The sequence below is a fragment of the Dicentrarchus labrax genome, unplaced genomic scaffold (assembly GCF_905237075.1).
Source record: "Dicentrarchus labrax unplaced genomic scaffold, dlabrax2021, whole genome shotgun sequence".
NCBI classification, from domain to species: domain Eukaryota; kingdom Metazoa; phylum Chordata; class Actinopteri; family Moronidae; genus Dicentrarchus; species Dicentrarchus labrax.
In genome coordinates this window covers 20,724,952-20,748,251 of record NW_026136703.1, presented here as the reverse complement: position 1 = coordinate 20,748,251, position 23,300 = coordinate 20,724,952, and the positions used below count along the sequence as shown (strand labels likewise).

Here is a 23,300-nt window from a genome sequence, read left to right as displayed (position 1 = left end):
GGCTTAATCCTCAATATTACTCCTTCAATAAAGTCTGGTTTGGTTGTTTCTGGCTCAGTCTGGAAATGTACATTAAATCCAGACTTTCCATAGCTTCTTGTTGGTTTGAATGGTTTCTCCATTCACTGGGAATTTCTCCTCTGCCATGGAATTTTAATTTATAGTAATATTTAAGTTGCTTTTGAAATCGACATACAAACCATTTCCAGTAGCTCAACTTAGACTCATCAGGAGTAATCTTCCATGTAGCATACATCTCTCCAGGCTTTTGATACTGTTTAAAAGGAGTAGTCTCCTTTGAATCATAACAGGGGTAGAAACATTCATCACTTGCAACTAAGGTCATGCAGATATTGATGACAAGTTCACCTGTGTTTCTATAGTGCCATCCTTGAATCCCATTAGGCGATGAAAAGGGACATTGTGTTTGTCAGGAATATGATCTTCTACGGTGTTGATACAAACAGCTGCACAGAATGGACACGTTATGCTTCCTCTACCAGTGACTTCAATGTGTTTCTCCAAGTTCAACCGGCTCCCATGGAATGCTGGGAAACTGCACTTCATCTCTCCAGCGAGATCAACTCTTCAGTTTTTCACAGATCAGTTCTCCAAGCACAACAGCAGACGAGTTTCTGAAAATGTTATGTAATATTGTTTTTTCTTGCTCTCACAATAGCTGAGTGCATCATTGTTCTTTTTGAATTTCCTGTGGGACTCTGAAAGGCAACTACCTGCTCTATCAAATACATACAGTAAGAGATTTCATTTTTCATCATCGTAATAATGACAGTCTGATCAGTTGCTGTTCTTCATGCTGAAAATAATGCTTCAAACAATATATATTTTTATTTTTTGTTAAAAAAAATCTATCTTTTGGCTTTAAATTACACTTCATTAATACATTATCACATTTTACTTTTCTCTGAGGTGGGAGGCAGCAATTAGCACCATTAAGCTACTGTGTATGAGCTGTGTTGGCTCTAACCTACATCACCTGTGGTTTAGAAACAGATGGCTGAAGAGTCCCAATACACACCAGCTCAGCAATATTTGTGCCCACTGATTGGTTAGTGATTTCAGAGGTAGGAGGAGTTATTTTAGTTAAAAGTACAGAGTCTCTAATCCATGATGCTGTCTACAGTACTATCTGCAGTTTTGACCACGGCCAGTCTTTTTGCGTGTGGAACGCTCAGCTCAGTTGGCACTTTTTTTGTGCTGTGATCAGTTGTTTTGTATTTGGCAGCACAGTGCAGGATTTCCACACATTATAGCCCCCCCACCCTCCCTCCCTCCCTTCCTGCACCTTCCTCTTCCTACACGCCCCTCACCTTTCCATCTGTGGGCTGTTGGTTGCCCCCCACCCCACCCGTCCGCCCTCTGCTCTCTTTTGAATGCATGGCTTCCATGTGGTGCCTCCATCTGCCCCCCTGAACCCCGCACCAGTTCGTACTCTGTCAACCTGAGGCAGGCTGCTGCATCAACATTGCTAGTGCTCACAGCATGGTCCGTTTGTCAGGAAGTGGGATGATCTGTAGGTTTCCCCCCTCAATGCAGAAGATGTTGAGATGCACAATATCCTACATGGCAAGATGTTGATGGGTTTCCCCCATCATGAATTGGATATATCGTTACTATTGTTCAGTTTATCCATCTATTCAAATATACTATTCAGGATAGAGTACAGATACACTGGAGACCTTTTTTTAGTTAACATCCTCAATATTATTTTAATTGTGATATGAATTCAAACAACATATTCTAAACTCACTAATAACGCTCCAGCAGGATTTCCTCATCAAGTCTTTAATTTGATTACAATGAGGGTGAAAAAAAGCAATATATTAGAGTATTCTGTTAAAGTGCAATCATCAGAGAATACAATTATATCACACACTCAGGAGAGAATCACTAACAAATAACAGTTTGCAGAGATCAATATTTTCACAGCTCATGATTTGAAGAGAAGAGCAGCGATCACCGAGACACCGAGCGCTCTGTAGACGCCTCTCTGCTCTCTTGGTAAGCTGCGTACCGTTCCCGAAACTCATGGAGGAAGTTGTATTGCTACGGGAAAATAAAATTAAGTTGTTAGTTAACATATTTGTTAATGAAATATTAGAGCAAAAAGCAACAGCAGAGCAATAATTCACAGAGAACAAGCAGCAAAATGTTTTAAACGGATTAGGTTATACCTGTAAGGGCCCTTTTCTAATGCAAGAAACTTCCACATTCACAACAGAGCCTGACCAATACTGGATTTCTCAAACTAACACTAACAGCAAATTTTTAAAGGAATATTAGTTTTTCACTTTATTATTATTTATAACAAAAGGTCACATTAAATTAGGTTAATAAAGAACTGTAACTGAGTGATGTAGAGAAGGAACATTTTATAGTTAAAAAAAACAAACCAAACAAACATATTAGCACTCTCTGGTGGACAAACTTATAGGGACACCATTTCTAAATGATCACAAACATACCTTTCTCATTTCTGTATTAAACTTTACTGGCTGGCATGTACAGATATATCTGTCATAGGCTAATATAATTTGATAAATCAGGCTCAAGAGATTCAGAGAGGAAGAGATGTAACCTCTCACCTTCACCGTTTGTATCGCTCCTCCTCCTCTGTGCTCCCGGAGGATTTCGATGGCTTTGTTTGCCGTCATTGTAACAGAGAGCTGAAGCAGCAGACAGGCGGCGACTGAACAGAAGAAAACATGAGACGGCCAGAGCAGTGAAGTCAACTGATCAGAGAGGTCAAACTTTTATAAAAGATGAAATTACCTTGTTAGAAAATCAAATATAATAGGTAAACACATTGATCTATGGAACAAATGGTAAAATATTCTTACTTAATCCAGAGCGTCCGAGGCCTCCGTAACAGCTGAAGGAGGAAGGGAAAAAAAGTCAAAAATCCCATCAATTGCTGAAAGCTGGAAGCAAATTGTTAAGTTGTGTAATAAGAGGTGTCCCGAGGCGTGACAGAAAATAGATGTCTTTGTGGTGAGATGTACTCTGGTTCTCTAGGGCTGTCTGGCACTTCAAAGGTTTAAAAATACTTCAGATACTAAAAACACAAAAGGATGTGTTCGTCACAGAAAGTATGGCTGTATCCATGTCTATTTTTAATCTTTACTCGTCCGGGGGATAGTTTTTAAGTTTGCATGCTTGGTTAGAAATACCCTGCTTCACATTCACATTCATACATTAAGTGAGTCCAACCAGTTTCTCCTTGTTGCCTGGTGAGCAGCTTCATCAGCTCACTTGGGGATTCAAGAGCCTCTCGGGGCCCTTTCAATAGATTTTACATGTCCTAGTGACCTTTTACTGCTGTTGGCAGTAGCTCGGTTTACGTGGAGCATTTTACTTCAGTAATAATTAGAATAAAAAAAAGTTTCCTTTAATTTCATAATCCTCTGACAGAGTACTGCCACCATGGCACAAAATATTTGCTCAGTTTGTTAAAACATAAAAAAGAATCTTGTTCACATTTTAACGAGAAACTTAGCAGATATTTTTGATGTTACTACTTCTCATCATTACTCCTTTCTAAACCTTTCTTTTAATTTTATGTTTTAGATGTAATTACACAAACTAATTTTTTCTCCTCAAAAAGAGAAACATTTCTTATTATATTAACATACTGCCTTATCTCATTAAAACAAGAAAGTTCTCAAAATCTAAAGAGAAATTAAACAAATATTTGAACCTATGGTGGCAGCAATACATTGTTATATATTAATGATAATTTGTCATGTAAACACTCTTTATTATCTCTACTTCATCTTCTCACACAGTTTGTTTGTTATTTAAACCCTCTTTTGCATCTTTGGAATGAGGGATGTTTAATATTTTAGGAAGAGAAACAGAAGGCTTACCTTCTGTTCAGTTGTTTAATCTATGTATTTATGTATAAATGTGCTCCACTATATGAAAATACTATATATTAAACAACAAAAGAAGATTCATCGTCAGTAGTCAACTGATTTTAGTGGTATTAACATGTATAGAGTGTCTGGGGAACATTAAGTATCAGCAGTGTCTTTATTAAACTGCTTTACTCTTCACTATATCCTCTTGACAGCAGCTTAGACTGCCAGATAAAATAAATCAAACACTGAGAGTGTTTCAAAGTTTGAAGCCATTTTCTGTTCCATTTCTATCCAGAACAAAGAGGATGATAAACTGGGAAATGTAAAATACTCTTTATAATTAATTATATGTGCACTTTGATTCTGGATCTCAGTAATAAGCATCAGTTCACTCACTGGATCACAGTCCTCCTGTTGTTCTCGAGGCTGACCTGCAGCTCCTCGAGGATCTGGCAGCACTGCGTCAGCTCGGGAGCGTCTCCGTCTGGAAAGGGCATGTGGTGAACTGTGAAGCCTCGCTGCTGGTAGACGTCCAGCAGGGAGGGAACCCTGTACTTGTTAAGTTCTCCTCTGGTGCAGAAAACAAACACTTCCTGCACGCCCTGGTTCTGGAGCTCCTCTGTTAACGACAAAGAAAACAACTAAACTTACAAACAGCTGAAATCAAGTTTATTTCTTTAAAAGTTAGAGACTTTTTCTCTCATTACACTAAAACACAATCACTTTAGGAGTACAGGAATATGTTACATGTATGGGTTGTATCAGTGTTTATATTACTAGAATTAAACTTAATTTCACTGTAACTGCAGTGAATACAAAATATAATCTTCTTTAAAAGCAGGAGGCTCACTTTCTGCCAATCATGTATTTTCACAAATACATAAAAGTGTTAAATTGGCCTTTGGATAATCACACCAGACTGATAATATATTCCTTTTTGTTTCATTGATTTTCTCTGAAAGAATCTGAAGTGATTTTGAGGTCTGGAATAAGGCTATTATTACACTCATTCATAAACCACTCTTCAATATCCACATTAAAGCTGAAACAAGTTAGTCGATTGACAGTAAATTAATCAGCGTCAATTTTTAAGCAAAAATTATGAACAATCTCTGGTTTTAGCTTCTTAAATGTGATGATGTGCTGACTGTTTTCCACTTATGGAAAGAGAAAAAGAGAAAAGAGAAAAGTTTTGTTTAGATAAAACAAGTGATTTGTTGATTTCTGCCATTTTATGGACCAAATGGTGAGTATTTAAGAGAAAATAATCATCAAATTAATTGATAATGTTGATAATTCTTGGTTTAACCCTAATGCAGATTATAAAAAATTAATGAAGTTAGTGAAAAGAACAGAACATTAAAAAATCAATACAAGTAACATTCAAGGGAAATCATGTGAATTCGAAAAATGACAACTAACAGATCAGTGGACAAACTTATACAGCCACAATTTACATTATGTTGGGAAACAGAGAAAAGTTTGCTGAATTAACTTTACAGTGTAAGAGTCTCTAAAAACAACATCCTCCCAAATCTAATGGTATTTAAAAACGGGTCAAATAAGATCTCCTTGTGGAGGTTAATATGGTCGGTTCCCGACTATTTCACTCAACCACCAGTAAGGATCAAGGTCATCTTACCAACATCTCTTTCCAGACTCCTGCGGATATCTTTGTATTTGCAACCTGAAGTCAGATGAAGAAAAACACATTTTTATTATCAGTTGCACAAAAAATTACAATAAGGGGTAAAAACAGTAATATGCAGAGATATACAAGATAATAAATTATGACTTTACCTGGTAGTGCACATATCCCGAGAAACTGTGAGCACTCCACTATGGACAGAGGTAACCTTAAAGCCAATCACAATATAATAAAATAAAACAATAAAATCAATAAAAAATAAAAATAACACAGACTCTTCAGAGTAAACATTTATTACATCACCCTGACAGAAATCTCACACTTTTTTTTGTAGCCCAAGACAAAAGTAAAAACTCACCAGGAGATGTGGAAGGGTGTCAGCTGTTCCTCTCCGATCTCCTCCTCTTCAGATGAGGAGTCAAACTCACTCGTCCTCATGGCGTCAGACTGTTGAGACAGTAGGGAGGACACCAAAATTCAGTACTGAGAGTACTGAAAGACCCTGTAAAGTTATTTTTAGTCTATTTCAATTACAATTCACTTTTATTAATTCTGACAGTATTCCAAATTATCATAAATACTTTTGAATTTTATTATATTTTAAAAAATGTTACCTAATATCTGTTGTGGTCTCTGCAAGTTGATTTTAATTTTACCTAAACCCACTCAAAGCCCCCCAAAACTAAGGCATACTTTGGAAAATATGGGCAGTGATGTAAAGCAGTGGGTCCCAACCTGGGGGTCACCAAAGCTTAACGGAGGGTCACAAGGACTTCTTGATTTGTTATTTTTAAAGTTTAGATTATTATTCAAGATCTCAACTTTGAAGATAGCCTCGTCCGGCATTAGAAAAGTACATAGTTAAAACAACAATGAGCTAATAGAAGAATAGGGGAAAAGAAGCTAATTCAGTGTGAATGATTGTCTCAAAATACAGACAGAGAATTGTGATAGAAGTTACTAAAAATACCAGGAAAACCGATCTCTGATGGTCACCGGAAATAATCTGCTCATAATTGATCCAAATCACTTGTTTTACAACAACATACTGCACTTATTGTGTTCAGTATTTGTGTTCATTGTACAGTTTATCAGCTGTTCTGTGCTGTTATTGTTATTCATTGAATACAATATGAAAATGCATAAACTATGTCTGTTTTCTCAGTGATAGAAAATGGGTCCCTTAAGGTAAAAGCTTGGGAACCACTGATGTAAAGTGCAAAATACAAAACTTTTAGAATATATTGCACCACAATAAACAGGCCACTTATAAATACTACCATTAAGAAGCTTATAATGTTGAGTTTCTGTTGAAACTGTGAGCAAGATGCTGTTTTAACTCTGAGATAATGGCATTTTCTTTTGTTTAGTTCACAAAAAAGTTAATATTTGATTCAGGAATTCTGTTTTTGACACAATCATAATGTGTAAGGGTTTGTGCTGTTGCCCTTTACTGCATAACATCATACACTATTGCACTATCGACTACAACATGTTAAAATAATGCTGGGTATGGTCCTTTAAATAAATTAACGTGTCAGCAAGTAGCTAAAGGCTACACACCAACCTTTAAACCATGAATTAAACATGCTACAGTCTGACTACTGGCGAACATTTTCTCCATTAACGCTAAGACATTCAGATTCCGATGAAAACAACATATAATTTGACATTGTATTAACATTAATGTCCACTAACAAACCCTCCTAAGCGCAGTGTGTATGTATCATGTTGCTGATTGGAGCTAACGTTAGCTGTGCAGCCAACCGAAAACGGAGAACATTTAAATGAAACCTTTATCTGAGCATCATCAGGAAACAATAACAGAGCTGTAATATGACAGATATACATATATATGTGTCTGAATATAAGGTTTATATCGCTTTATTTCCTCTCACCGCTCACTCCTCTCGCCTCCGGTCGACTGTTTTGACAGCTCCGTCAGCTGCTGCTTCGATTTGAAAACTCCTTGAGCCCAGCAGCCAATCAGATTCAAGTACTGGCGCTTGACCACGCCCCTCGTCAAAACAACGCAGACACGCGTGCGCTCGATTTATGCTACGGACTGAGCCACACGGGCGGAGTGAAGGACGTGAGCGGTGACATCCCTCGATTTTCTATAAAAATTAGAAATAATTATGTTTTTTTCTTGAACTTGGTGATATAATATGTTTATTTAATGACATTCAAGGTGATTAAATCGGTAAAGCCTGTTGTAGGCACGAAACAATAAAATATACATTAAAATATATTAAAACATAATAATGTTTGTGTCTATCACATTTACTGCACATACATATAACACTAAATATATTACATATAGTATGTATTATCCATATCTAAATCTATATTTATATTCTATAAAATTCTAAAATTATATTAAGTATAATAATATAATAGCTTTTTACCTATATTCTTACGTCTTATATTATTACTTCACTCCATAAAAAAATCACTTGAACTAATGTTTTGTAGGAAATCACACTAGCAATGACAAAACTTCACATTTCCATATTGACCTAAAAACCTAATAAAAATAGGAAAAATACATTTTAAGTGCTATAATAAAAAAAAAAACACAAACTTAACACGTGTTGGTAAAATAACAGTAGAATAAAACATATTTCGCAGACATAATAATATAATAACTCTATTTATGAAGCAATATCCTACTTCCATTAGGTTATGTGCATTGTTCATAGTGAGCCTCAGTGAACACAGTAAATCTCAGAGCTGCTCACTGAGCGTCATGCAGGACATCTGCTGTCCGCACAGAGCTGCGCACAGCGCAACACCGGACTACCGCCTTCAAACACCGCAAATGACTGGATCCAAGTTTTCACACCGAAGAGGAAACACTGGAGATTTTAAGTGTTTTCGGATTCACTGCATCTCTTCTGATGTCTGGAGAAGCATTATTAAAGAGCTTTAACTGAGGTGAGTTTCCCGAGGCTTTGTTTAGTAAATTATGCTTGCATAATATGTCTTTTTCTTGTTTTGTTTTTTGGTGGATTTTTGGATATTTGAACACCTTTAACATTATAATTATGCTTATAAGTATTATAAGATGCTTTTAAGTAGCTAACATCATACGTCATTGCCTTTCAATCTTGTCTACAATAAAGAAATATGATTTCTACATATTTTAACTCGGGAAAATGTATATAAAAGTGCCTAAGGAGATCAGTTATAAATATTTTTAAAGGTGATTCTATATGGTGTATTTGCAGTTTAGAACATGATATTATTGCATATTCTATTTTTCATTTTGCTGATCCCTGCTTGTCCTTCTGTCAGCAGACTTATAAGGAGGAATCTTGGCTCCTGCAGCCATTTCCCCTGCAGAGCTGAGCTCTTTGGCTGGCTTGCTACTTCCTTTAGCAGAGGGGCTGCTGGCAGGGGCAACATCTAAGCAGGTACCACAAACAAACAAGAATATAGACACGAAAGTCATTGAATCAGGTTAAGAATCAAATATTCTTGTACATTTATAGGCTTTAATATATAGTTAGTAATAATACAGCATTACATAATTCACATTTTCTGTGCTTAAATTCATAAATCCTTGGATTAAACTCTATGCAGATATTAAGTTTTTGTCTGTTTCTTACAATGTTGGAGTTCAATTGGTTAGGCAGAGGTTAAAGATTCAGTTTGCAGAGAAAACAACAGGTTGACTTCCATGCTATGCACCTTTTGTGTGAATGTAACACTATCTGGTCTGCGTTTGGAGGACAGAGTGAATCACACAGGAGAGAACATGCTTTTCTCTGCATTGTGCATCTCCTAAAGTCAACTCTGGCTTTTCCTTTTACAGCTATAAATATCAAACAGGTGGCATAGTTGATATTTTGTGTGTGATATTTTGTGCACATTAATGCCTGAGTGTTTGCAAACAGCCTTGTTTGTGTGTCTCTCTGTACAGGTCATGAAGCCTCAAGAGGCAGAGCTTGTCACTGAAATCTCAAAGGTATTCTGCACCTTCCCTCATCAGCCAGCCCTGGTTTTGTTAAAGAGACAGTTCACTCTAAATTTAAAGTGCTTATTATTTGAAGAATTAGCAGTAGATTGTAAAATAAACCCACCTTTGATGCCCAAGAGTGCAGCCCAGGTTCAAAATACAGTTTACCTGAGCTTTCAATGAACACCAGAAGTGTACAAGTCAATGCTGTTGTGTCTGTTAATAAATCTATATTTGATACCTGCTGTCCCATCAGTTACAATGCATGGTCTCAGAGCTGAAGACGGGCTTCACCAGTGCTCTGCTGGAGCTCAGTAAGATCCAACATGGAGACACGTACCTGAGGGAGGAGCTGGAGGAGAACAGGAGGAGCTGCCAGAAGAAAGCTCATCGTCTGGAGGCTCTGGTGGAGTCACTGAAGGTGAGATTAGTTCAACTACTGAGAAAAAGTTTGGTTACAGTGTCTGATATTCACATAAGAATTTAAAATACATTTAACAACAGGAACATTAACAGTAATACAGACACATTTAACAATCAAATATATCTGGATTCATCCATAACAGATATTACACAGTATAAAATGATGATACTTACTCATAATTTTATGTTTTCAGTTGTTTAATGTCTTGTCATCCTACAGGAAGAACTTGGAGTGATGCAGTGTCAGATCTTGCAGCTGTACAGTAACAGACAGAGACCTCTGCAGGATGGAAAGAGCTCCACATCCAAACAGAGAGAAAGGTAAAACAAATTACACCAAGCTTGGAATTATAACTGTAAACAAATTAGATAACAGTTCAGGAGACAAGACAAAGCATCTTTCTCAAATTTAAAAATATTTCTTTTAAATCTGATTGCTGCCTGATGTAGGAGGTTATCTCTTTTACTTTGCAGAAGAAGATAAACATATTTGATTTTTGATTTTTCCATCACACTTTAGCTCCATTTGTGCCCACTTCTACTTCGGCCCCACATACAAGACAAAACACATACAAAAAATAAAGTGCAAAAATAAAAATAATTTGTTTGTATAGTAAAACATGTATAAGAGCGATACTATATTAAGGATAATGCAGGAACTGAAAGAATGAATGCAGAAGTACATTCATTGTTTATTCTTAGGGGCCACTATAACTCTTTTCTTGTTTGTCCAATAGCAAACAAAGTGTGAAATGGACAATAGAAGAGGAAAATCTTCTCACTTATGTTTTTGTTTGTTTACATAAAAGTCCACACATACAATATAATATCTTTAAGTTATTCTCAGCAGACATAAAAAAAGCTGTTTACACCTTGTCAGCGGGCAGCAATAACTGCTGGTAAAAATCCTTTTTAGAACAGACAGACATATAAAACCTGCAGAGAGACATTTTGCCATCTGTCCACTGTTGTGCAGCCATGATCCAGCAGAATCGGCCTGCGAGCGGAGTCAGTGTGAGCGTCCGTCTGCTCCACCAGCCTGTCTGTCCAGAGGGAAACTACTCCTCCACTGTTTCCTGCAGGGCCTCAAAGCAGGACTGAGTGAAGGCACAGGTGAGTCTTTATTGTTATAGAAAAAAAACAAAGTGTCAAAAAGTCTCACATTTTCTACCAGAATACTACCTTGCCAACTTTTATCACATTTTCTAAAACAATAAAATATTTTAAAACTTGCAAAAATGTTTAAAAAATCAAAGTTGCCAGAAAAAAAATCCTTAAGTGACATAATTGGGGGGATTTGTTTGTTGTTAATTCTTCAAAAGTGCTACAGCAGTAGATTTTTTTCCTTCTGTTCTGCTTCATTTAGATGATCAGATTGGACATTAAACCTAATGCTCAGTCACAAACTAAGAAAGGATTACCGTCTACACCTGCTCTATTTGAAAAGTGCCCTACGATTATGATTTGACTCTATACAAATAACATTTTATTTAAAATTGACACTAAGTACAAAATGTCATCACTTGTTGAAATATACACATTACAGGTGAAAGATTATTTCATATTTTCTTTTTTGTGCAGATGCACGACATCAAGTGGCAATGCAACTTCTGCATTCTGAGTGGGAATACGTGTCAACCTTAAACCAGCTATATGATAAATACAAGACACCACAGGATCACCAGATGACTGCGGAGCCATAGTGAGTGCTAAATAGTTTATACTATAACTCACAGGACTGCAGCTGCAAAGGGAAAACAACAGCTTTTCATGTCTAAAACAATATAAGCAAATTATTGTTCTGTACATTCATTCTACAACATAACTGCAAAAACTGAACTTAAATCTCTTCTCTTTGATATGTGTAAACACTAACTGTGCTCAGGTCAGGTGAATAAAATAAGAACATTTCTGCTTTGCTTTAAATTTCCGTTCATCACATCCCTCTTCTTTTCTGTCGTGATCCAGTCAGACATATCAGAAGTTTGTGGAGCAGCTGCTACAGCGACATCTGCTCTTCAGAAACACCCTGCAGGAGCGATTATCTGCTGAACACTGGAAATCTCTGGTCGGCGACATCCTGGTGCAGCTTATCGGCCAAAATGACGTAAGCTGGTGCTCCTTTTGGTTGATTTCAGCCCATTACACTGAACACTGAAGGTGCTCATGATTTGCTTTGATTTCCAGACAGCCTTCTCGGATATGTACCTTGGATACACAACTACCCTGGCTTCATTCCTCTCGCTGGAGTTCAACAGACTAAATCATCCTGAGAAAAGTCAGAAAATGCAGGTATTGAAAGTGCATTGACATTGTTCATTAATAATGTACTTTAACAACCAGACATGCTGAAGGATATTTTCTGTCTGCATTTAACAGAGCGACCAGATGGAGAGGGAGGAAGTGAAACTGCTCTCCCTGCTGTTGGCACCTGTCTCTCGCATACACAGCTACCTGAGCCACATTCAGGTGAGTCAGCAGCCACAGTGAGTCCAGTTAGTGGAGCTGCAGGTAAGCAAGTCGTGACACTGCAGGTCCGCAGTAAAGCTACAGCTCAACACCTGAAAAACCCAACAACATGATTCAGAGCAGAGAGAAAAATAGGTGATAAAATATACAAAGCTTTTTAAAATTAATATTTTAGTAGGTTTAGAAACTTTTAGAGCTACTACATATAAAAGAAACATTAAGTTAACAGGCTGTTTACTGATTAAACAAAAACTGGAGTTAAAGTGAAATTTGTGCCTAACCATTCATGTGTCACATTGCTGAATAACTTAATTTTCCTTCTCTAGAACTTGTTGCAGTGGACGGGTAAAGAGCATCCTGACTGCAGCCTCCTGCTAGGAACTGAGCGAGCGCTGAGGAGCATTTTGTCTCGCTGTCATGTGATTCTGGAGGAAGACGTCCGGTGGGAGGAAGGAGAAGGAGCTGGAGAAAGGTCAGGGCATCATGAGAAAGATTAGCACACATCTTTAAGTCTAAGCACTGAGGTTGACGCCTCTTGTATCAGATTAGATGTTTACATAGATTTTCTTCTTTAAACTCTGTCACAGATTTATAGTGAATGTCTATATTTGTGTCTTCGGTTTATTAACAAACTGTATATTTTTTCTTTGCATGAATAGCTGCTCTGATGCAGTGGCTGGTGGATCCTCTGCAAGCTGTTGCAGACGAAGCCAACAGACCAGAGAGTCTCAGCACGAGTCCAACGCCGCAGCTCAGAGGTGAGTGTCGCCCTCTGTTGGCATAAGATAGTACAGCAAGCAAGGGTGTGCCTGGAGTGCAAAAATGTGGTTGACAAGCTCAGACAAGTAGATTTTCAGTGACATTTACGTGGAAAAATGTCTTATCTGATTTTTTTGTGTGCATTGTTTTAGCTCACGAATTTTAAATACTTACCAGGCAGCCAGTATCCATTCATTTTAATACAACCTGCTGACAGATACTTTATCATGCAGTTACAGTCTAGTGTTACAGTGCAGACAGGAAGCTCTAACATCTACTATCTGCCAGCTGATCCTGAAAGCAGCAATATGCAACTCTGCTTTAAGACGGGAAGTATTAATTCTGATCCATCATCATTGAAGAGGCAGATGTGAGAGTAGACAATTGCCAGTAAATATATTATTCTAAACAAAATAATTCCAACAATAAACACAAATGGCTCCTAGAGTGTTTATATTAAAAGAGGAGAAAACCTCCAGTTGTTTTTGATTTTAGATCACGTAAAGAAGAAGGTATGAAATGAAAGTACAAATAAAAGAAAATAGTTAACATGAAATGACAGAAGGAAGAAAGGAGGAAGCTATAAAAAGAAAAGGACAGAAAGAAGAAAATAAAGTTAGGAAAAAATTAATCTGAATGATCTGAGTCTGCAAACTGTCAGTCAAATGTAGTATGAGTCCCACAAAATTGTACTTAAAAACAGTACCTGAGTAAAGGTACTGCTCATTCTCCCAGTTGATGTGGGAGTCCTGGTAGAATAACCTCTACTCTCCCTCTAGAGATGACCAGCAGGCCGTCGGCCTCACTAACGGAGTCGACGGCTGTCACTCGATGCGTCTGGAGTGCTGGTCCTGCAGCCCAGTGAGGAGGAAGGGCTGCGAAAGAGACTGGACCGCCCCGAACCAACCAGGCCATGACTGTGGACACGCCTACTGCTCCCTCCTCACTCCAGACACCGCAGGGTGGGGAGAGAACAGCGACTCCGGCCAGGGCACCTTCAGCCAGCCCACCGGGAAAGGCACCAACGAGCTGGAGGCACCTTACACTAACCACGGCCTTGAGGACGGTGAGACAGACCCAGATGACACCTCAGCCTTCGACTACTCCTCTGTCACCTCCTGCAGCCCTGATGGCACCCTCCGCAGGGAGATGATGGGCAGCAACAGTGGGGAGGATGAAGAGGAGGACAGCCAGGTGCCGGTGCTGTTAAAGCCCTCATACAACCAACAGCAGTCGAGGGAGGCACCCAGAGAGAGGACTGTGTGTCTCAGGTGGCAGATTCCCAGACTGACCCCTCACCCTCCTCTGAGAAACACTGCAGGGCCGTGCGTGGACGGGCCGAAGCCATGCCTCGTCAGCTCCTACGGGAAGAGGCTGGTTAGTGTCAGGAAGGGCTCGCCTCCTTTACATCCAAAAAGTGCCTTCAGGCCCATCTGGGATGATCCATCCAAACAGGTATTTATCTAAACATACTGGGTCAGAATGAACTAATGCCAACTGAACTGTGCTCAAAACATTTGTAAAACGAGGTACATGCATCTTCTTAGGCTGCACAGACTTCTAAATTGTAATATTAAACTAGTATTATTAGAAAATGTTACTTTGGCATCCTCTCGTGGTACAACACACAGACTGCAATTTTCACTAGGATTGACCATTTGAAAATAAAATATTATATAATGTTATTGTAGTTTAAAATACACATAGTTATAGACAGGTATGGGATTTGTGCACCAGATTTTCACAGTTCTTTGGAAAATAATGAAAATGGATCTGCATCAAAAACTAATCACTGGTTGATTAATTGGCCTATAATGAAACTTTCCTCCAAATTTAACTGTTTTTTTGAGAATATATATATATAAAGGAAATATTGTCAGATAGAAGGTGAAAAAACATATAACAGGTGGAGTCCAGCCATTAAGTATTGCAACTCTATAAACTTGGCATTGGTAGTATCTTTTCATTAAACCCTCTAATGCCTTGTAAACATTCTTGTCTTTCAAGCTAGACACCTCCAGGAGAGTTATTTTCTCAGACTTGACACAACCATGTTGTTTATCCACTCCTGTATCTCCAAATACCATTCCTTCAATCAGCTGATCCCGTTTTCCTGTCAATAACACACTCTCAAACCTGCTCTCTGCACGTCGCTTCTTGTACCAGGCTGATTCAGCTCCAGAGAAAGACAACAGACAAGGCTTCATACCGATTCAAGCTCAAGCGAGGCAAAACTTTCAGAATTTCAACACGAGCAGAGAAAACCTGAGGTATGGTAAAATTATTACAGTGATAATTTCCTACGGTGATGAAAACAAACTCATATCCAACTCAGACTTGCATTGTGGCTATCAGTGAAGATACAATATACATATTAAAACTGTATTAATTATGTTAATAAACTTTTACCTGTTGCATTTCTTTAGACCAGGCCTGCCTCAGCAGCGAGGTAACCATGCGGCAGCCATGAGCAGTGGAGGATTGTGGGACGACAGTGAGGACAGTGAGGGACCCTGCAGCACCGTTTGACCCAGAGACAAGAGGACTTTCTCTAAAAACTGCTGCACAAAACCCTTTAAGTTACAACCAAACTGAGCTCAAGATGTGATTTATTTAAGATCCATTTTCCCAAAAGGCCATGACAGCAAAGTTAATGACAAATCGATGGTCCTTAAACTGGATGTGGGATTTTTCTTGATCTTCTGTTAAATCTGAATCTTTTATGAACACTGCGGACATCTTGGTTTGTCTGTTTAGTTCTTCGGGATTACAATTTCGACATGTGGGACAGCAACCAGAGGATGTGTTCAGGGGTTTTAGTGTCCAGAAAATTAGTAACACGGATTTCTCAAAACACAGACAAAAAAATTGAAACATTTCCTACTAGATTTACATCTTAAAAATCCCACTTTACTATAGAAAACCATATTTATTTGAACTAACTGAAAGTGAGAGGGTGGTGGTATGTGAGGAGACATTTTTAGTGTATAGCTGAAGGAAGGAAGGTACTAAATAACACATTTAATTTACTAGGACTAGACTAGAAAATATTCTCATTAATTTTCTGGTGAAGAGTTAACACTAAACAAGAAGATGTTGTCACGCTTTACTTTTGAATATAGCTACTGTTAGCAGCTGGTTGGTTAGCTTAGCACAAAGGCTGGAAACAGCCAGAGTGACTCTGTTAAATAGTCATCTAAAGCTCACAAATTAACACATTATATCTAGTCTGTCTAATTTATAAAAAAAAAATAAAAAACAAGGTGTAAAAACAGCAATTTGACTTTCTAACGTTTTCTAGTCAGGCACAGTAGCGGTCTCCGCTGGTTGCTCGGCAACAACTCAGAACCACGAAATAGTCCGGTACACGATATTTCTTTTTCCCCCCAGGATGGTGAAGTTTTGACCCGCCCTATTCTGCCTCTGACTTTCTTACCCCAACCCTAACCAATCCCACTCCTCATGCCTAAACCAAACGAGTACTAGCCAATCAGAGGCGGCTAAGTATCATTTTTTAAAACTGTTTTTTGGTACAAATTGTATATATCTGTTAATTAGTGAGCTTTGGAAGTGCTGGAAGATATATTTGGTTACACTTGGATAGAGCCAGGCCAGCGGTTTCCCCTTTTCTAGTTTAAACTAAGCTAACTCGGTGCGAACGTCTAGCTGTATCTGTATAACCTAAATTAACAGACACATTAAAAAGTGGCATCATATTCTCATCTCAACTTCCCCCATTAAGCAAATAAGGGTATTTCATTAAACTTCAATCTACTTCTTTATCAATAAATCAATATTTTCAACTGTGAGAAAATCTGAATTGACAGCGAAAGAAAAAACGAGAAGAGAAATGAGCAGTTCAGTACAAAATAAGACTGGGTGATTTATTAATCTCATCAAGACCATTAATACAAAGCAGTTAAAAGGCCACATACCATCAAATAAACCGACTGCTGGATCAAGCTGTTACAGTGCCACCGGAGGAAAACCAATCTGTTATTCTGTCGGGGCTGGGGTTTAAAAAAAAGATAAACAAAACAAAACAAAAGTTTGGCAAAATTAACCCCACCAATACTGACTTGGGAAATTTGGGAACTGGACAGAACATGAGCCGAGACAGTGAAGTGATTTGACTTCAGCCGTCAATCCTCCATTACTCCCCTTTTTACCTCTAGTTTAATCATCCATCACCATCCGCACAACACACAGTGAGAGGAAGGGGAGGAGGAAGAGGGCTCTGTGTATTTTCAGGGCAAAGCGAGGAGAGAAAAAAGGGCACGAGTAAGTTTTTTTTAATTTTTAAATGTCGCTGAAATCCAGCTCGTGGTGGTCAGACATCCTCAGGTCTTTGTGAGTCTTATATAAACATCGTGGGGATAAAAGTGGAGGTGGTAGACTCGTGTTTTTCTGCCCTGATCCATGTAGAAAGTGAGTTGAACAGTTGCATAGGACCATTGCATTTACAAACAAGACCTATAACAACTGCGGCTCTTCAACAGTACAGCCTAAAGTGCACAAAGTGTATTTCTCAGAAAAATGTCCAATTCTTCACTATGCTCAAATACTTGCAACTGAATATAGGTCTGTGTATATTCAACTGCAACTTTAATACAATTCCAACCTCTGTTTAATGAGTGTTAGCATTAAAAAATCTTTGAAAAGGAGAAAAAGGCAATTAGTAGGATGTACAAAGTGAAGCACACGTCTAAGTAAGTGCTTGGCATATTGAACTGTGTATTTTTTTTTCTCCATTGCTTTAAAACAGCTAAGGGGCAGGGAAGAAAAAATGGCTTTCCTCAGTTAATACTCCCAGTGTTTCAACTGGAGATTGTCTGTAAGTAAGTTAGTGACAGTGACCTGTTTTTTTCTTGTTTTGTTTTTGTTTTTTTTTTTTTTTTTTATCCGACTGTAGCAGCATTGGATTATTAGGCAATATTCAACTGAACAGATGCGGATGAGGGTACAATACAACAGGGAAAAAAAAAACTTGTCACTTTATACAAATTATTTAGTTAGTGTATACATGTTATATATACACAGTATCCACAAACATGTACAATTTCATAGTGTATAGCTTTGTTCTAAACATTACATAGGCAACTTTATTTTTTAGCATTTTAGACACCATTTGCTTATTTCTGTAAAGTAGAAAACAAAATAAAAGGCACATCCGAGCATGATGCATGGATTATTTCAGTCTTTCCAAAGTGAAACAAAATGTTTTCAAGCAGAAAAAAAGAAAAAGAGAGAGATACAGAAGAAGTTGGGTTAAAAAGTTCCTCTTTTTCATGGGTTTCTAGGTATTTCGAGCAGCCACTGGGGGGAGCTGTCCCAGCTCTGGTGGGAGGTTGCGTGCTTATAGTGCTGAGTTTTAATACCAATGAAGAAGAGTTGGTCATGAGGGCTTTTGAAGAAGAGCACAGTGTCAAGACAGCAGCGCACGTCTATAAGGGGATCGGTTAAGACATCAGCTTTCGAAGAGTTTCGAGAGAGGGAGAAAGACTTGGGTCTCTCTTTCCTCTCCTCGTCTTCGTCCTGAATCGGTGTAGTTTGATATCGTGGCAGACCTCCCTCTGTCGCACACCGCAGAGGGATATTTTAGTCTAATCGAAAACCTGCTGACTCTGCCCAAACTCGATGTGCAAATGGAGTGTTTTCGGCTCTCGTTGTCCCATCCAGGCCGAGAGGACTGGAGCCTGGGGTCAGAGGTCACCGGCGTTGGATTTTTAAAGGCAACATTTTGTGGCTGCGGAGAGGCCTGTCTTTCAGACAAAAAACAGTCAGACAGTTTGACTCACGTCTATACAGTCACAGTGTACAGTTGAGATACAAGGTGGGGGATTCAGTGTCGCCTCTTTTATGTGTTTCTTTTAATGTCACATTTGTTTAAAAAAAGAAAATCCCTTATCCCCCTGCATAAAATAAGACTTTGGCAACTGTTTCTTTATCAGTTTGTAGGAAAAACAAGTCAATGGAAATGTCTGCTGCTCACACCCACTGTGAAAGAGCTACGTCTAAGTGGATCGTTGAGGAGGAGAGAGGTCGTAAAAATCTGTGAGCTGCAGCAGGACTCCAGATGATGTCAATGCCCAAAGAAACAAAGCATGACAGTTGAGGCTACAAAGTCCAAGGCCCCCCACATTCATCCCACCCTGATAGAGGAGTGGGACGTGGGGTAAGTGTAAGTTAAGAGTGTGAGGGGTGAGAACTTTTATCAGGAGCAGACGATCCCACTCCGTACAGAAGAAACAGACACAAACACTCTACTCCTTGTTGTTTATTAGCTGGCACACCGGTGTGGGTTTCTCATTGGCACAGAGGGTTTATGATGAAGGCGGAGCTACTGATCCCCTGAGAGGCACAGCGGGGGGGGGGGTTATGATTGGTCGATGCGGAGGGCGGGTAGGAGGAGTTAAGAGTGTGTGGAGCAGTGTAATTCTTTCTGATCAGTAGCTTTGAGTCCACTGTGTCTTAGTTTGCAGGAGACAGTTTGAAGTTTGCATTTCAAGATCACCTCTAGGCGTTTAAAAAAATAACTCCGACTCACTGGCTGCTGTCGGTGTTCTCCACCAATGAGAGGGCTTGTAGCGGCGGCTGCAGCAGCTCCCTTTTGTATGTCTTTGGTGGGAGTTTGGGGAGTTGTGGGCTGGAGTTGTGGCGTGGGGGCACAGGTGGAGCGGTGATGGGAACAGGGAGAGGGCAGAGGCTGTTCTGGCTGGCGCTGAGCGGGCAGCTCCGCCTGGGGATGCGAGGCGACGGTGTGCTGGGCGGGGTGTTGGGGGAGCTCGGGGAGCTAAAGTCCCAGTGGTATCGGCCCCCAGGGGAAGGCTGCAGGTTGAGGGGGTAGTTCATGAAGATCTCCGGGGGCCGCTGGGGCACCGGGGGAGGCGTGTCGGGCAGAGGGTCACGAGGCGGCGGAGGAGGAGGGCTGGGCAGGGGGCCATCGCTGGGGGGGCCGTTGTAGACCAGTGGTCGAGGCTGGTTCCTGGGCAGAGGAGGGGGCAGCCGGGGAGGGATGGCCGGGGGGCTGTCCGACTTGGAGCTCAGCTGAGACAGAGAGAGACACATGGAGATGAGTCAAAACGGGATGCACATATTACTAGACATGTATTCTCCACATGGTTGTAAAATAAACCCGACATCCCTCAAATTTTTGGAAATTACGAAACACCACTACTTCTTTGAGACTCTAAAAATGAACAAGGGGAAAACTGGCAGACATGAAACTGATGATGAGGTGAAGGTGAAGATGAAGTCTTTGTTGCTTTCAGACTATCAATCTTCCAAGTTTCACAGCAGGAGTGATGCACTGAGATGTCATATTTGAGTTAAAAATGTAGGAGTTTGTGAGAACAGGAGAATTTATTAAACTGGTTTTATTCCAAATTAGAGTTAAGACCGTTTAACAAATACACACTTTGACCTGACCTGATCATTAAAGATATATTTCAAATACCATATTTGCAGGCCACACTACCATATCCTGCATAATATTGTTAACATGTTCAACCCTATCAAAATGAGTTCAGGTGTTCTAATTATTAGTTATAATGGATATAACGGGTTGGAAATGATGCCCTGCTCTTACTTTGCCTTCAGACATTGCGTCTTTCCTTCGTGGTGGCAGAGGAGGCGGCTTCAGCTGCTCCTCCCCGAGTTGGTGGAGGCTGCCGCACGACACAGACTGAAATTCTGAGAAGAAAAAAAACATGGAGTTAAAAGAACATGCCCCACTCACTATCAAAGCATGTGGATCACAAAGTCCTCTGACTGTTAGCAATCAAAAGTGCTGAATTTAAAACTGAAAAAGCCCATACTCACTTGAAGGCGGAAGAAGAATTGTAGCAAATACGGAGTTGCTACCTGTAAAATTCAGAGAGAGAGAAGATGAAGAAAGGTGCGTGCTTTTACCTTTTGTGTTAGTGTTCTTAACCAGGGCAAGAAAGCAGGGGCTGTGTTTAAGTCATCATTTTGTCCAGCTTCTCTACCTCTATACAGACCTCAGACTCTTAACTGGATCAATCTTTTGTCAGCTGTTCATTATTAAAAAACATTCGACCGGTATGATTTAACACTGTCGGCACGCAGTTAGTGACTCAACAATAGGATTATCCACATAGCCACACTCAAAGTTTATTCTTTGCACTAATAAAAATAGTAAGTGCAACCCGATAGTCACGTAATACAATCAATCTGTAAAACAGTGTAATAGAAAACTAATTTAGACATTTACTGACTTCTATGTAGATGTTAAGAAACTAAAACTTTGCCTTTCTTAACAACGATAGTGGGATTTCTACAGGATTTGAGCCACGGCTCAACTCACCGCCATAGGAGCTGCTGAGGTCATGCTCCATGAAGACTGAGCTGAGGTCAGAGGAGGCTGACTGTGGAGGGGTCGGCGTGTTTGGAGAGGTGGGCACCGAGACTGACGCCGGCGTCTCCGGCTCGGTCTCTGCGATACTCCGGAAGGTGATCTTATGCGGGGGCTCCCTCTCCAGGGGGACGGGGTGGCCCTTCAGGGTGCCAGAGGTAGACGTTCGCACAGGCCGGATCCCCGGGGATTTCAGAGTGTACATGGTCTTCCTGGGCTGCAGGAGAAGAAACAGATATTCAACAGTGAGAATTTTATCAGCAATACAACGAACCCAGTACTCACTGAAACCTATGGCATCAAAATGTCTCCTCATCTCAAAGGCAAATGTTTTACCTAAACATATGGGGCAACAGGCCACCTAATTTGGTGGTAATGTCGGGCTTTATTATGGAGGAGTATCCAGTAGAGTCACCCTATTTACCCAAATTAAATTCTGTTTTGGGGTTTATCTGTCCACGTGAAGCGAGTTAAACTTAATTATTATTGGTTCCACCTCCATGTGGCATAAATCTAAGGGAGGTTAAAACAAAACAATTTGCATAGATAGATAACATATAAGAAAATATGTTTTTGCAGGTAAACTGACTCTACTGAACTACTTCACAGTAATGAGCATGGGTTCATTTTACCAATATCACTTCATAGTTTAACTGAGGATATGTAAGTCTGAACATTTTTGAAACAGTTATTTTGGAGCCTTGTGGCCACATGGTAAAGCTGCCTAGTACAGTTGCTCAACAATATAGAAAAACATTGCTATCAAATGTTCAAATTGACCACAAAAACAAATATGTTGTCCTGCAGTTTTGAATCATGACCCAAACAGTGTTTTCTTCACCAATCTGCAGTAAATATGTATCTGGAACTAAAACAGAGCACAGAACTGTAACTACAATGGCACCAAACATTGCTGAAACAACAACTTCACTGCTACCAAAACACTGCAGTCTAAACACTTACAAATCGGGGAGGTTGCCTGCAGTTCCGTGGCTCAATATCCAGAGACATTTTGAACAGGTAGTCAGCAAACTCCTTCTCAGTCCTGTTGCCCATCGGGTTCAGGTTCTCAAAGAACCTCTGTGCAACAAAAAAAAAAAAAAAGACAGACATGTTTTGAGTTCAGGATCTATAAAACGTGTTTAAGGACGAGTAAGAAAATGATAAGAATAAGCGCTCACCCTGATTTCGTGCTCCACCTTCAGACAGTAGGGCTGGTTCTGATACTGCTGGATCTCTCCTGTGATTTCAGCCACTTTCCTCCTCTTGCTGAAGTTGATCAGGTCCTTGCCATGGCGTTTGAGGAAGTCTGGGTTGCCTTCCTCTGTCTTTAGAATGTTGGTTAAATAGATACCTGAAGATGAAGATGAGTTAGATGGTGGGAACGTAGGATTATGGAAACTGCTAATATTTGCTGGCTTTATAATAAACAATGGTGAGTCCAAATGGATAGGATCCATTTCATACTTCACTTGCAGTGGCTCTATGGTCACACTGTAGACGACTTACCAAAGAAAGGCACACAGGGTGGGTTTATTGACTTGAGTTTAGCCAAGTATTTCTTAAAATGGTCCTGGCTCAGTTCCACAGCTTCTTCCAGGATTTTCTTTTTCCTCTCTGGTATTGCCTGTGGGTGCAGGGGGGAGGAAAAATCCCATAAATTATGTTCTCCGCATTAAAATGCATGTCAAAACAGCAAACATCTGATGTTTCTCAGTTGATAATTGTTGTGGCAGAGTTTTTTTTAGCAGGCTGAAATCAAAGCCAAATTTCATGCAAACAGAG

The 23,300-nt window shown here is 39.6% G+C and overlaps 3 protein-coding genes across 5 annotated transcripts in view; 1 reads left to right on the top strand and 2 right to left on the bottom strand.

The window, feature by feature from the left end:
* The window catches only part of cdkn3 (cyclin-dependent kinase inhibitor 3), a 32,353-nt gene extending 24,825 nt beyond the window's left edge, over positions 1–7,528 (bottom strand). The window contains exons 1-8 of one of the 2 annotated variants that reach the window (XM_051396067.1): positions 7,428–7,528; positions 5,888–5,976; positions 5,682–5,737; positions 5,524–5,568; positions 4,278–4,500; positions 2,862–2,893; positions 2,607–2,710; positions 1,702–2,067 (exon numbers count right to left, since the gene is read on the bottom strand). In XM_051396067.1, coding sequence (XP_051252027.1) covers positions 1,978–2,067; positions 2,607–2,710; positions 2,862–2,893; positions 4,278–4,500; positions 5,524–5,568; positions 5,682–5,737; positions 5,888–5,967 — 630 coding nt within the window. In that variant the 5' untranslated portion in view covers positions 5,968–5,976; positions 7,428–7,528 and the 3' untranslated portion in view covers positions 1,702–1,977. Of the gene's footprint in view, positions 1–1,701; positions 2,068–2,606; positions 2,711–2,861; positions 2,894–4,277; positions 4,501–5,523; positions 5,569–5,681; positions 5,738–5,887; positions 5,977–7,427 lie in introns of those variants that run through there. The other variant, XM_051396068.1, reaches the window with a different exon arrangement.
* A 718-nt stretch (positions 7,529–8,246) lies between these two features.
* On the top strand, positions 8,247–18,321 carry LOC127361426 (rho guanine nucleotide exchange factor 33). 2 transcript variants are annotated; one of them, XM_051396039.1, is made up of 15 exons: positions 8,247–8,466; positions 8,830–8,945; positions 9,455–9,499; positions 9,747–9,911; positions 10,134–10,234; positions 10,890–11,026; positions 11,495–11,615; positions 11,882–12,020; positions 12,101–12,205; positions 12,293–12,382; positions 12,709–12,854; positions 13,042–13,140; positions 13,921–14,596; positions 15,308–15,411; positions 15,568–18,321. In XM_051396039.1, exons 3-15 carry the CDS (start codon positions 9,458–9,460, stop codon positions 15,668–15,670), a joined length of 2,028 nt encoding a protein of 675 aa, XP_051251999.1. In that variant the 5' UTR covers positions 8,247–8,466; positions 8,830–8,945; positions 9,455–9,457; the 3' UTR covers positions 15,671–18,321. The 2 variants fall into 2 exon arrangements, with proteins under 2 accessions (XP_051251999.1, XP_051252001.1); XM_051396041.1 differs by having other exon boundaries at positions 8,827–8,945.
* sos2 (son of sevenless homolog 2 (Drosophila)) overlaps positions 17,000–23,300 on the bottom strand; it is a 35,281-nt gene continuing 28,980 nt past the window's right edge. Inside the window, exons 17-23 of the mRNA XM_051396009.1 lie at positions 23,025–23,142; positions 22,697–22,869; positions 22,479–22,595; positions 21,468–21,732; positions 20,963–21,004; positions 20,730–20,833; positions 17,000–20,188 (exon numbers count right to left, since the gene is read on the bottom strand). Of these exons, the coding sequence (XP_051251969.1) occupies positions 19,685–20,188; positions 20,730–20,833; positions 20,963–21,004; positions 21,468–21,732; positions 22,479–22,595; positions 22,697–22,869; positions 23,025–23,142 (1,323 nt within the window). The 3' untranslated portion in view covers positions 17,000–19,684. The remainder of the gene's footprint in view (positions 20,189–20,729; positions 20,834–20,962; positions 21,005–21,467; positions 21,733–22,478; positions 22,596–22,696; positions 22,870–23,024; positions 23,143–23,300) is intronic.

Coding starts and splice junctions, on each gene's coding strand:
- LOC127361426 (XM_051396039.1), top strand. CDS start 9,458: ATGAAGCCTCAAGAGGCAGAGCTTGTCACTGAAATCTCAAAG. Junction 10,235..10,889: donor ACATCCAAACAGAGAGAAAG/GTAAAACAAATT, acceptor ACTGTTGTGCAG/CCATGATCCAGCAGAATCGG. Junction 12,021..12,100: donor AGCTTATCGGCCAAAATGAC/GTAAGCTGGTGC, acceptor TTTGATTTCCAG/ACAGCCTTCTCGGATATGTA.